Source organism: Gavia stellata, chromosome Z (assembly GCF_030936135.1).
Source record: "Gavia stellata isolate bGavSte3 chromosome Z, bGavSte3.hap2, whole genome shotgun sequence".
In the NCBI taxonomy this organism is placed as follows: domain Eukaryota; kingdom Metazoa; phylum Chordata; class Aves; order Gaviiformes; family Gaviidae; genus Gavia; species Gavia stellata.
In genome coordinates this window covers 9,683,122-9,697,202 of record NC_082637.1, presented here as the reverse complement: position 1 = coordinate 9,697,202, position 14,081 = coordinate 9,683,122, and the positions used below count along the sequence as shown (strand labels likewise).

The 14,081-nt window shown below is 41.8% G+C and overlaps 1 protein-coding gene across 1 annotated transcript in view; it reads left to right on the top strand.

Moving 5' to 3' along the window:
• Positions 1–8,976, top strand: part of KIAA1328 (KIAA1328 ortholog) — a 174,416-nt gene extending 165,440 nt beyond the window's left edge. The window contains exon 11 of the mRNA XM_059834078.1: positions 8,715–8,976. Within this exon, the coding sequence (XP_059690061.1) occupies positions 8,715–8,928 (214 nt within the window). The 3' untranslated portion in view covers positions 8,929–8,976. The remainder of the gene's footprint in view (positions 1–8,714) is intronic.
• The last annotated feature ends 5,105 nt before the right edge of the window (positions 8,977–14,081 follow it).

Sequence of the window (14,081 nt, the reverse complement as noted above, 5' to 3'; positions counted from 1 at the left end):
AAAAATCTCTTAGCAGCCCTGCCTTAGGGCACAAGTTTTTTTGAGATGCTGTTGCTGCATCCAGTGTCCTTTAGTGCACTGGCTCTGCTTGGTATGCAGAAGGCCAGGGGCAAACCAGCAGTGCTCAACCCCTTTCAAGACCAAGTCCTCATTAGCTCTTTACTACTGTTTGTCACACTGGGGAGGGAGGGTTGTCCCATAACACTGCCAAGCACGGCTCATTTCGGTTAGCAAAGTTGTGATGTTGTTACTCAATTCTACTGCTTCTCTCCAAAATCTCCTGTGCAAAGGCTGTAATCTCTGATTCTATTTTCAACGAGGTTTAGTGATAATTTAGTAACCCTACAAAACGAGGCATTGAGTTCATTGGTGTTGTAGGACTTGCAGCATACAGGGATGTGTTGCAGTGCGGTGTATCAATACATACACGAGAGAGGGATGTGCAGAGTGATGAAGTGGCAGCAAAAAGGCCGTTGTCATCTGAGTCTGCACAGACAAGCGTTGCGTGAGTGCTGGAGGGAGCTGATCTCCTCTCTGCTTCTGTGTAACCCCACCAGGGGAATGTGGTGCTCATTTCTGGGTGATTGCTTACTGGAAAGATATTGTCAAAGATCGGAGGAGAGTGGCAAAATCTGTTGCAATGCTAGAGGTATTGATTTATGAGAGAAGATTAAAATACGTGTGCCTCAGATAAATGTTGACTGAGACTGGAGCAGAAGGGAGAAATGTAATATTGTTCAGATACTTAAGGAGTATTTGCACCAAAAAAGAAGATGGATTTCTCAGTACTGTGCCAGATCTTTAGCTATAACTAATAGTGTGAAGCTGGGAGGAAGAAAATCCTCTTTGTTTATCTCTAGCTAACTATCAGAAACATGTTCTTGTTTGCGACACATACCTTTGCCTCCTACCAAACTCTGAAGTAGAAACTCATGGAACATTTGTGGCACTTTCCATGCTATTCTGTTCTCCTTAATTGTATGTTATATCTCTCCCGCTGGACTTTGACTTACCTATTTAGACTGTGTGCTGTTTTGGAGAGAGAATTGCTCTTGCAAGTGGTAGTAGACTTGGTCCCCCTGATCCTGATCCAGACCCTTTAGGTTATACCATAGCCTATAAATAAGTAATAATGGTAATGATAGCGTGAGATATATGTGGCTGTGGAATGGCTTCCCAAGGAGAATAGCAAAAGGCTGATTGTTAGCAAGAAACGTGAGGAGGCACACTGTAGGGAACGGTTCTCCGTCAGCAGGGAGATGGCTGGATGATCTAATAAGTCTTTTTCTTCTCTAGGTTATGATTCTGTGAATACCGCCTCGGAGAGTTCTCTAAAAGTCTCTGATACTGTAAGCTCTCTATTATGTGGGTGTGGGTTTTACAGCACTCCGGGAGGCTCTTGCTGAGGACATTGTGTAAATATATTCTGTTTTACATTGTGTGATGTATTTTAAATAAAAGGCTCAGTTCTTTTTTTAATTGCTTTGAAATATTCTGCAGTCTGATCTTTTTCTTTAAGAATTAAGAAACTTTTGAGATGCCTTTGGAAAATACAGACCCCTTACAGGCAAGAAATACGTCCCAACCTGGAGTTGGTTTAAATACATATATAGCACTGTTGAATTTGGCTCCTCCTGTATCCCACAGTCTGCTCTGAGTTCCAACCTGCATGAAAGTAAAATGGGAATCTCAGGCTAACTGGCACAGTCCCTTTGTCTCCGGTTCTTGGTTTAGTCTTGTTCATCCTCTTGATGTTTCAGCCTCAAAAATTGCACTTCTCTGTGTTTTTTTTTTTTTTGGTTTCAGCATCTTGAGAGTCAGTACATGGGAATATCCCCCAAGGGTGTGTGTTGGTCACTGAAGATGCAGTTCACACATGAAAGGCAAGGTCCCCTGTCCTGACTTGTGGCCTTGCACGGAATGACTGCAAAGTCAGCTTCTCTTTCTCAGCTTTCATTTTCTATCCAACCAGTCTCTAATGTTCCTCAGCATGTTCATCTCAGGCTTGCTGGGCCACATAGCATGCTGGTTATTATACCCATACAAGCAGGGAGGGAGAGAAGAAAGAATCTGAGACATTGACTCAGACCTATGGATCCTGAACTCAGAAATCTGGTGACGCAAAGAGGATCCAGTGGACATAATGGATTTGGATTTTCAAAAGACCTTTGCTAAGGTTCCACACCAAAGGTTGTTAAAGAAATCAAGTTTCTGCAGGATTGGAGGAAAAGTCCTTCTATGGATTTACTGCTGATTAAGTGATAGCAAGCAAAGGGACTTAATGCTCATTTTTCATGATGCAGAAGAGTCAGCAGTGGGGTCCCTCAGGAACCCACTGGGCTGGTTCTTCATCAGTGACCTGGAACAAGAAGTGAACAGCAAAATCTCCCGGGTGACCTAGTAAGTTTGTGGATGATACTAAGTTCTTTCAGATAGTCAAATGCCATGTCATTAGCAAGAAACTCCAAAAAGGCATCACAACTGAGTGGGCAAAAATGTAATTTACCTGGGGAAGAGTCATCAGCACCATGCCTACATGATGCTGAACTCAGAGCAGGTGATTAGGATTTGTGAAGTTCAAAGCTTCCCAGAGCTTCACAAAAGCTTGTGGATACACACGCCTTGGTGTACCCGCATTTTGATTCTGATGTGTACTTTTGGTCTTTGCCTCTCAAGAAAGACATATTGGAAGCTAGAAAAGGTGCACAGGACAATTAATTTGATCAAGGGGATGAAGCAGCTGCCATACAAGAAGAGACCAAAAAGCTATGACTTTGGAATGGAAAAGACTGAATGAGAAAATGATCAGGGTTTGCATAATTGTGAAGGTGGTGGCTAAGTTGAATGTGGAACTGTTTTTCACCAGATCCCACCACATGAGAGAGACTAACTGCAGTCAATCCTTAAAAGGCACTTGATGGCACTAGCAGGGTATTGGATTAAAACAGAAGACAAAAGTATGTCTTTCAAGAGCAATGAACTTCCTGAGCTTGCTGTCACAGGACATTGTGGAAGCAGCAGGCTGAAAAAGGAATTAGGCAAATTTATGGAGAACAGGTTGGTACATGGATGTTGAAAGCACGAGCCACCGAGATACCTCTAGCATCCCTAATGCAGCAATTGTGGATGCAAGAATAAAGATGGCAGAAAGTGGCTAGGACTCTTCAATTTGGGTAGAGTTCTGCCCTTCGCTCATAGAGCCTGGGTTAACTTGGGGGTGGGTGATTGATCATCACAGCTGTTTTTTCCGGATAACCTCACGTTGTATCGCTAGTGTGGTGCCTTCAGGCTTGGGGTAGTTCGACTGCTGAGGCCACTTCTTATCTGTATCTGTTTTTTCTCTGCTTTTGTTTGCCCTGTTTGTTCCAGTCAAATAGGGGTTTGATATTTGCTTTATACTAACAATAAGCTCAGTTTCATTTTCTGTAAAATGGGTCTGTTCCCTACCCCTTGAATGTGTTTGTAGCTGTATTTAGCATTTGGAAAGTGCTTGGAGGCAGGTGGTGTTTTATGAATACAAAATAGTATTAGGCTTTGTACTTAGGCACAATACTGTACCGTAATTCAAAGGCAATTCATGTAACATTAGTAAATCACTTTGAACTTTATGTTGAAAATATAAGCAGTAGTATAAAAATAAACCTTTTTATTTCTTCTGGTATATACAGTTAAATAAAGTAAGCCTATACAGCTACTAATCTCCAAAACCGTATTGCCAGTATGCTTTGTTGAAATGCCATCACCTTGCAGAAGAGACATTCTGTGTGTTTTGTACACATTTATGGTTGAGAATAAATTTTCAGAGACTGTAAATGAAAAGATATCTCTGAACATAGTGATCAAATAATATCTGACACTGCTTGTTTAAAGAAATATACATATATCTCACTGCCAGAGTATTTATTACTCTAATAAGTTTAGTTATTTTGCCTCATGGGGAAATTCCTGCTCCTCCAAATATCAAACTTGTTTGGGGTTGTACTGTTTTTTCAGGAAGGAACAAATGATATTATTAGTTAAATGGGACTGCGCAATATGAAAATACAATAGTGTAGTTTAAAAATTGAACAGCATGTAAGAAATATAATATATTTTACTAGCAATGGGAAATAAACAAACATTAAATATTCAATGACATATCCCAAATGTCTAAATAAATAAATAAACAAACATCACTGTTGAACCAGTTGATGCAAGGATGCTCTGTGGGTACCTTCAAGAGCACCGTTCTCTTTAATATCCTGCACAATAATGAGTTCTGTGCATCACTTTTGCATAATCTGACCATTTTTTAGGTACTGTACATTGTGGGACTGTCTGAACTCTGATTGCCCAGCAGGTTTTATTAGACAGAATACCAAGTGGTTTCAGGTGATTTCTCAGCAACCGCCCTGGGAATAAGTGGTCTTATGGTTCCCAGAGCAACAGCCACATTTGCGTGTTTGTCATAAAAATGCAAGAAGAGCCTTCCTTCCCGTTCAATGTGGAAACACAGTGCGGAGTAAGATGCACCTGTAGATGTTCAGAGTTGTATTCCTGCTGCACAGGCAGTGAAACAGGAATACTGTGGAAGGAAGGATTTGGCTCTGTGCCAACTTGTGTTTATTTTTGTACTGTTTTCTCTTGAAAATGTGAATGTTTAATGAGCTGTTCTGAATTGTAATGCTTTATGATGTTTCCCACTACCTTAGTGATGGACTACAAAACTCCTTTACCTTAAGAGTTTATAAACTCTACTAGATACTTCTTTAATTAGGGGCCAATGCTGAAAGTTTCTAATAAAATTTCCAAAAGCACTTTAGTGGCTGAGGAGCCAAATTTCCAGCAACCTGTGTTAATTGTACGGAGGAGATTAAGGGAATACTGTCACAGCACTGTGCAGCGCTGACCAGGATGGATTTAGCCACCCAGGTCACAGTTCTACACCGACCCAGCTACAGTGGCTTTATCCTGGTGGTACCTACCTCTCAGATAGTTTGGGCATCTCCATGCTGCTCTCTGAGCCATGTTTGGAGTTTTACCTTCTACCTTAAGAGCAAAGGTCAAATTTCTTCATTGAAAGAAGAGCTTCAAGGCTTACCTTGGTCTGTTCTCTCTACTCCCACCTCTGTTCTCTTGCGCGTGGCCCTGCCTTCCTTGTGCTTTGTGCACTAATTCTTTGTGTTCCCTCTCCTGATGGAATTTTTGGAGACTTTATGTACAAGATTACTTTCACCAAACTTTAGCTGTCTAGATAGTTAGACTTCTAATCCAAACTTGTAGACTTCACAAATTTTCTTCTTCTGTGATGAAACACACAGACTTTCAAGCTCGTGAAAGTTAGATGAAAAAACTTATATGGGGGAAGTGTCAAAACCAGGCTTAGAAAAGAGATTGTTTTCCAGTCTGTTGCGGAGGTGCTCATTGACTTTCCAGCACACTGGCAAATGTACCAAAAAGGTGAAGACAGACTGAATTATCACTATCCTTAAAGGGACAGTTCCCACCTCATTTTCCTTCTGTTGAGAGAGCAAAACCCATCAAAGAAAGTGTGTGTTAAGCATCTAGCACTGATGGGACATTTGGTTGCTTGGTTGGACATCTATATGTGAGGAGTTTCTCTATGTGGCTTAACGTACAGTGCTGGTACTTCCGCAGAACGTTCAGGAATTTTTTTCGTTTTTGGGAAGCATGAACAATATGAGGGCACCCTTGGCTGGTAATTTGCATTAAAAGAGCATTGAGTATTCACGAGCCAAGTTTGCCAGATCAGTTTTCCTGTTTGAAATGTTCTGACTCTTGGGTGCCTGATCCTGCAGCTTTGACTTCACTGAAGCCATTAAGTGTCATATTAATAATAATAATAATAATAATGAAGCCTGGTTTTACTTAAGCATTTATTCAGATCGTGCAAGGAATACATGTCCTAGTTTTTGAGCAAGTTGTATTTCAGGATTTGAGCATTCTGACTGTGTCTCTTTAAATAAATGGTGAGAAAATAGTCTTTGTGAGCTTCAAACCATTCTAGGTCTACTCTGTTGCCTCCAGCCAGATGCTGTCTGATGTTGCCTAGACAAACCAGGGCAAACCATTATCGTGGGATTAAACACTAAATACCTGCAAGGAGCATTCTCTTTTATCAGATAGCACTCTGTTAGCAGAGTTCATTCACTTTATTGCATATATAACTGTGGTGTCAAATAGACTGATTTACAACACCTGGTCTTTTACATAATCTTTGCTATTTGCTGCGCTTGTAATCTGCCAAATCATTTAGCCTTCCTGATAGCAGAAATGCTGTAAAACTTAGATAAACTTGCAGAAGAAATGAACTCGAAGGTACTGCTGAAATCTAGGGCCTGCACGTTTGCTATAAATGCACTGGCTGGTTTGGTTTCCCCCTACCTAATCTGTGATTGAATGTGGCTGCTAGAGAAATTGAAATTTTATGATAGCGCTACAGTCAGAGGAGATAAGCATTTGTATGCTAGGCTAGATTAATCTAAAAAGAAGTTTTAGGTGTGGCTAATGAAACCAGTGTATGTGTTAACTGGGTTTCTTTGGGGTTCAAAGCATCTGTGTATATCTAAATAGAGTCTAGTCCAAAACTTCCTCTACGTGAAAAGTCTGTTACAGCTATGTGCTAGTTCTCTCTATCACTGCGTCTTATTCCATCTTACTTTGGAGATATCTTTAACGAGCCTCAGTTTTTAGAGGGTGTTTCTGAATGCTAGTACAAACAATAGACCCCTCTAAAATGGTCTTGCTTGGCTACCCAAAACCTCCCTGTCCTCCTGAAATTTTTGGTTAGGGTAACTGTAAGGCATCATATTTGAGTAGGGTTAGCCACTTAGACGACCCAATTGAAACAGAACTAAAGCTGTATTTTTTGTTTCGAGTCCCTCATTTTTGGCTGTTAGGGGTGATTTAAACAGACAGACAATAGAAAGACACATAGACACGCTTAAAATGTGAAAAAGAAATTTGCAAAATGGGGTTCTGATTGGGTGAAATGCAAGCTAGTGCATCCAAAGGGAAATAAAACAATCTATAGGAAGTCAAAGAGAGGAGAGAGCCCTGTGAGGCAGTAATGTTGAGTCGGACTGCGCTAGAAACGATGGCGACCATCAGGTTGGAAGAAACAATAAAAATGGAAGGAAATACAAGAGATGACTTTTCCAAGCAATCATAGCAGAACTGCAGTGGTTGCCATTAACATCAGTATTAACCCATCAGTAGCACAGTTAATTCTTTTTTGCTGAGGAAGTAGTTCTGTGTCTTGGACATAACTGCGAGTTATCTTGTCATGATCAGTTTTCTGTTGATGGTTGGAACATAGCACTCGCTGCTGGAGCTAATGAAGGATATTTTGCATGGCATTGCTAGTTTAGGGAAGGAAATTTTTTTACCTGATGCTGCTGCTGCGTGATGGTATGGGACAGCACAAGTGGTAGTCTGCCTCTGGGAAATACATTGGCCACTGCTAGTCTCACATCAATAAACTGTTGTGAATATTTGTACTTAACAGTTTTTCAACCTATCTAAGTTGAGGAACTTACCCCAGCTGTCTGACTTAGTTGCTTAGTCTTCCTAGGCTCCCACTGTCCTGAAAGGATAAACAGAGGCTTTTCCACCAGGACTCAAAGCAGGAAACAGCTTGAGATGTTTCCTCACCCTATGGATGAACTCTTTCTGCTTACAAGAGAGGGACCCTATGGAAACCAACCAGTTACACTGATACCTTAGGTTGGATGCTGTGAATAATGTTCCGTGCATGTAAGTCATTGAATGTGTGAACTATTTCAGCATTGGGAACATTGGGCAGGTTGGTGCTAAAAACAGGATGGAACAAAGGGGACTTTTGGGTAAAACTCTTGAGCGATATCTCTTAGACTGAAGAACAGCCTCCTTGGGGAAGCGGTGGAAATGGTATTGTTTAAGACATTTAAAATTGGACAGGAGACAATATATTGTAATGATCAATCCTGTGCTGGTATTTAGTTCAGGTCTTGTCTTGTGTGAATATTAATAGGAAGTCTGTGTCTGAAGTAACTGCCATTATTCAGTGTGCGTTACCAGCTAACATTGGCTTGCAACCTTCCCCCACATCTGTACTCACACTTAAAGGACAGCCTGAGTAATGTTGAGCACCTTTGCCTTCTCTCTTGGTGCCTGAAGTGTTGATTTTGTATTGCCTTGCTTAGATTATATTCCTTCAGTGCTTCCACCAGACAGACTCCATATAGTGCACAGAGATTTACAGGAAGCACGTGTAGTTTGTGGCAGTAATAATAGTGTCTCCTGCTGTTTTCAAATCCCTGGGAAACTAAATCAAGTGTAGAGGTCTATTCAAAAAAGTACAGCATGTGTATAAGTCACTTTACCATTACCTGTGTGGGTCTGCCTTGTACCTGTTTGGTGTATTTGGCTGTCATCTCTTTGAGGTCTGTCCTCAGTCTCTGGAGTGCGACTAAGACATTACATACCTCAAATGGAAAAGCTGATGAAACAGCTTAAAATAACCTGAGCACCCATGCTTTGCTCGCCTCTTTTTCACTGCCTCTGTGTTGGTATTCCTCATAGGAACCCATACAGCAAAGTTTGTTCCGTGCTGGTGGCCCCCATCAGACAAATCTAGGTCTAGTCTGAATTATGAAGGCAGGAAGGCTGAATTCAATTCCTGCGTGATGCTGTATTGCTTAACGGAGCTCCATTTTCTTGTTTTGTTTCTGTAGGTACGAAGCCTGTCTTCTTGACCTGGTTGAAGCTATGAGTCCGATAGCTGCCCCAGGACACCTCTGCAGAGAATCTTACGACAGGAACAAAATGCACACGCTTCGTCACGTGAGCCACAGGCCGTCGTCTTGGTACCAGACCCCTTGCAGCTCCAGAAGCAGAGCAGATGAGCTAGAGGAGAGCCGGCTCCTCGAGGAGATTTTCTTCATTTGACACGCCTCATTGGTCTACAGCCCTTCTGTAGAATTTTCAGGACCTTTTTATTGCTGATTTTTTTCTGTTAAAGTACTGTTTTTAAATTATTTGAGTGACAACTGCTTGTCTTCCCTCTTCTAAAACGTAGCTAATTAGCATCCAGTTTCATTTTGGATTTAATAATCATGGTGCAAGAACGTTGTTGGGGTAGACCAATCAGAAAGCGTTAACTTTTTTTTCTAAACCTTTCACGTGTCAAGTAATCATTCTAAAATACATTTTTTTTTAATCGACAGCATTTTCTAGTAGATTGAAGTCACAGTTTTGCCAGCCTCCTATCGGAAGTATATTTCATTATTGATTTTTAGCTCTAAAGCGGTTTGCAAGAACTGCCTAACATTCAAGAACCACCACGTTCAAAGTAGATTATTTTCTAATTAAACAAGTCTGTTTAAAACCTGGCATATTATAAAGGTACAAGCACTTTAGTACTTTCTTCAGTGATTTTATGATCTACATTTTCCTTCAACATTCTGATACTTAACATACTGGGTTTTTAGGGGGTATATTATAAGCTCAACTATACAGTGTCTAATAACATTAATAGACAATGTTGCAGGTTTATGTACTAGGCGTCCATTTGAAATATATTCCTCTTTAAAGCAGCGCTATTTGAATGAGTTTATGTGCTGGGTAACCTAACCCTGAAATAGAAGAACACCGTCAGACATTGTAGTGGTCCAAAACCTATTTGATGTGCTTCTCAAGATGAAATATATAGTAGTGGTAGTATAAGAACAGTCTTAAGACATTTTCACTAACTTGCACTATTTTGATCTTGTATCCAGGCTCCATTGTAAATAAGACAAATCAGTAATTATTTCCACTAGCGGCTCGCAATGCACATTTCCCTGCCGGCTTTAATTATTCATGCTGTATCTATTTCAGTTTATTTAAATGCACTTCCATCTACTGCATGTACTTGGTTATTTAAAGAAATGTGCCGAATTGGTAAAAATGACTGCAGATTACAGGATTAATGGTCATTTTCTCCACAATGCAGTGTTCATATTTTATTGTAACAGTAGCCACCGGCATGTGTTCCTAGAAATATGAGGCTAAAATACTCATTTTGCACAGTAAAATTGCAGCGAGGGAAAGGTAGAATTGAGCCAGTATGGGCAAGTTCTAGGCCATTTGCTCCCAAACACCGCTTCGTGGGCCAGTACAGCTTTTCCGACAGTCTCTTTAGGCAACCCTGCTTATCTTAATGGCAGCGAACTGCTGTACTGATCCTTGGGGTATCGCTGCTACCTGCCTCCCACATGCTCGCTCCTATGCGATGTTTGGTGCTCTGGGAGGAGCTAGCAAGACTTGGCAGTGAGGCCCGTGGTGCGTCTCTGATGAGAGCATCAGTGCAGGATATCTAGCACGCGCCCCTGGCAGCGCCATGCTCTTACAGCAATGAAACAAAAGGAGAATGAAGGGGAAGATGAACCTCAAGTTACTCTGAGCGGTTTCATTCAGACCCACTCTTAATCACAAATTAGGTGATATCCTTTTCTGGCATCCCAGCTGAATTTTAAAAGCTGCTTGGAGGAGTATAAAGGAGTGCAGCAGCATTACTGGACCAGCAAATGACTACTGTGGAAAGGCCCTGTTTGGTCTGTCCTGCTGTCAGGGAAGTATTGTACTTCTTTCCCATATGTCCGTCTGCTGTTGAATGTCCCTCTTGTTCTACTCCCTGAGCCTGTGAAGGCACAGGTTTCTTCTTAAAGCCCCAAAGATGTATTCAGTGCCCTGACCCAAGTATAGCGGGTGGGGAAATAGGTTTTCTCGTTCTGCTGGCTGAGTAGTCTGCTTGTTTAAGAGGGTGGGGAAAGGGAGGGGAAGGAAGAGAAAAACGTACAAGGAACAGCAGGAAAACCATGGAAAACTATGAAGAAATTACTATCACATAGATCTTAGGGTTTTGGGTTGGTTTTTGGTGTTTTTTAGTTTTGTTGGGGTGGGGTGTTTTTTACGGTTTGGCATTTATAAAGAAACAGTTCTCTGACTTCAGTCCAATTGCTTCTCTTCTCTTTTTCCAGTTTGACTGAAACTTTTTAATTGCCTTTTCTAATAAGTGCTAACTGACCTTTTGAAATAGCAGAAAATACATGTATATCTCTTGAAAGGTGCCTTTGCGTACCCTGTTGCGAACACTGCGTGGGAGCGTTCTGTTCTTTGGTTCTTTACGTTGCCAATATTTAACTGCTTTAAGATTCCTTATGATCCAATTTGTTCATTAACAATTCTAATTCTGACAGTGACTTCTGACTTGAATCTATATTTTGGTAGCAGCTCTTTTTAAAAGGACATCGTCAGGGTTGTGGGCTCTACGCTCAAGGTGCTGTCCATCAGTCAGAGCTACACGGGGGCCATACCTTTACAAAGCCAAGAACTCTAGAATTAAGGTGGTTGAAATGTCTGATGGTTGAAGACTTGCCTGTTTTAACTGTCTGTGAGATGTGGATGAAGAAAGAAAAGCTATTAATTTGGTAGACCCTGTGAAAAATCGTTTTTTATAATGCTGGCTCTTGCTCTAGTTATCAGCAGTACATTAGGAATAGTGTTTAGCAGTCAGTGCAAGCAAAGATATTTTGCCATGAGGCACTACAAAGTTGAAGTTATTAAAACATTTATAGCCTTAGAAAAAAAATCAATGATTGTCAAATAGGAAAGGACAAAATCAGTAGTTGGGACTGGGAGGGGAATTGTTTTCCATCTGCTAAAACAGTAGAGGAAATGCAAAAATTAAACTAGCAAAAGCAATGACTTGACAGTGTCCTTTTAAGTTTAAGCTCCTATATTAGGAAGCTGCCGCTGGGGAGTTAGTCCAGCCATAGATTGTTTGTCCAGAGTGTTCCCAGTTAATATGCTTCAGCTACACATCGGGCTGTGTTTTACATGAGGCTTTGTGGAGTAACATGACTTCTGCTAAGGCTCCTACCCATGCCTTCACTTTGTGTTCTTCCCGAGTGTCTCGTACACACACGCCTGCCAAGTGTTTGTGTAGTCATTGCTTTTGTGCACCTTGCACGGCGTGGACCTGTAGCACTCACACCCTTTCCACTTCTAGCCTCTCCAGTCTCGCTGTTGAAGCCCATCTTAAGCATATATTTATATATGTATGTGAGGTCTTAATCTAATAAATTATCTGGGGGTTTCATTTGATCTTCCAGACTTCTGTTTATTTGACTTATCTCCTGGTTTGTTTTGTCCAGCTCAGGTGTCAATTCTGCCATTGACAATATGTTCCACTTTCCAGATCATCATGCCGTATATATTCTCAATCTCCAGTTTTTTAAGACGTTTTAAGCCTTCTCTTCCTCTCCAGGACATGGGTTTTGCTGTGAGGAGCAAGACCTCTTTTGGATCTTGAAGTGGGAAAAGAGGTCTCAGAATACAAAAGAAGAGGGGGGAGCCAGCACCATGCTTGGGACAAAAAGGTGGAATTAAAGAGTAAGGAAGAAAGGATGGAGGTAAAGGCAAGAAAGGACAAGGATGCAAGGCAGAGAACTGTACCGAAGGATGACAGAAGATATAGGTTGGGTGGAGCTGAGCCAGAAGGTAGAGACGAGTTGATAAAATATAGTAAGTTGATGAAGGCGAATTTAGTGCTTATATCCTGGAGAGAGAAATGTCTTCAAGCACCGGTCCCCAGAAGAGGCTTATGACTCCCCACTTCTTTTCCAAATCATGTTCTTGCATTTGGGGAGCTACTGTCCAAGGGATACCTGGCAAATCAGGGGAAGAAGGAAATGACCTAACTTTAGATGCTCCCCTTTAGAGTAGCTAGACAGGGAGGCCAGAGCACGAGGAGGGTAAGGGTAATAGGGTAGAAACGAGGCAGAACCCAGGCATGTACTGAATTTAATTGCTAGCAAGGGATGGTATTGTGGTCTTAGATGACAGAAGAATGTGAGACTGGGTATAGCAAGAATCTGAAGAAGGGAGAAACAAGCAAACCAAAATTTGCAGTGATCCAATGAGCTGTGGAGGTTTGGTGTTAAGGAAGGCGAGGAAAGGGCTTAGCTATGCTTGAGAAAGACTGAGCCTGAGATATCTAAAAGATATCCCTTGAAAGCATACATGAGCCCGGGGTTAAACTCTAAATGTTGCAGCAGAGGTTTTCTGAAATATGACCTCCAGGCTGTGTTTGAATTGGTACCATCTGAGGGGGAGAGAGCACAGCCTGGTTAGTTAGAAACCTCCTTTTTCACTGTTACTAAATTTATGAAATTGTGTGCTAATTAGTGTCTGATTTATAAATTTACCTAACTGCATGCTACGTAAGACAACACAGAATATTGAATGAGGTGATTTAAACTGGCAGAAGCAGAGAAGTCTGCTCTGACTGGGTGGTTCTCCTCTGCAAAATGCCCCTCCCAATCCATAGCTGCTCCCTGCATCTCTTGAAGTCTTATCTGCTCACGATGACAATAAATGTTTTGCAATATTGTGGCTCCATGTAGCTGTGAGAGAACAGGCTACCTTGAGCATCTTTGGCATGGTTCTGTAGCAGAGCTTTCACTGTGATCCTTGGGGAGGGTGTTTGGAAGCAGAAGTCAGCTAAAAAAGAGCAAGAAACCCAACTTGGTCTGGTCAGTCTTGGTGCTTGACGACTGCCACAGTTGTTTGCAGGGGATGCTACTGCATCCCAGCTGCAGCAGGAGGATGGGGACGTGGGGGAAGTGGATTTGATTCCCAGCTCTGGGGAAGCCACGTTGCCTCCCTCCGCAGCATGCTTTGGGTTCTGCTGGTGAAGTGTGTTTACCACCACATCTCAGAGGGGCTGTGACTTATGTTAGTGTCTGCAGGAGAAGGTGCTGGTCATACCCACCACCAATTTGTCTGTGAACTGTAAGCTGTTAGAGCAGAAGCATATTGGCCGGTCGTTCCCCTCTAACAGAAGCCAAAGCTCTCAGACTTCATATATTTTGAGGCTTGAAGGAATCATTTCAGGCACTGGGGAACTAAACTGGAGAAACTCAGACGTCACTGACAGGTGAGGCCCTGACATACGTGAGGTGAGAGGTGCCCAGATGGTCCCAGCAGACAAACCAATCCACAACCTGCGGCAAGAGCCATAAATTCCTTGTTTCCTTAATTCAGGAGTCATTCTGAGT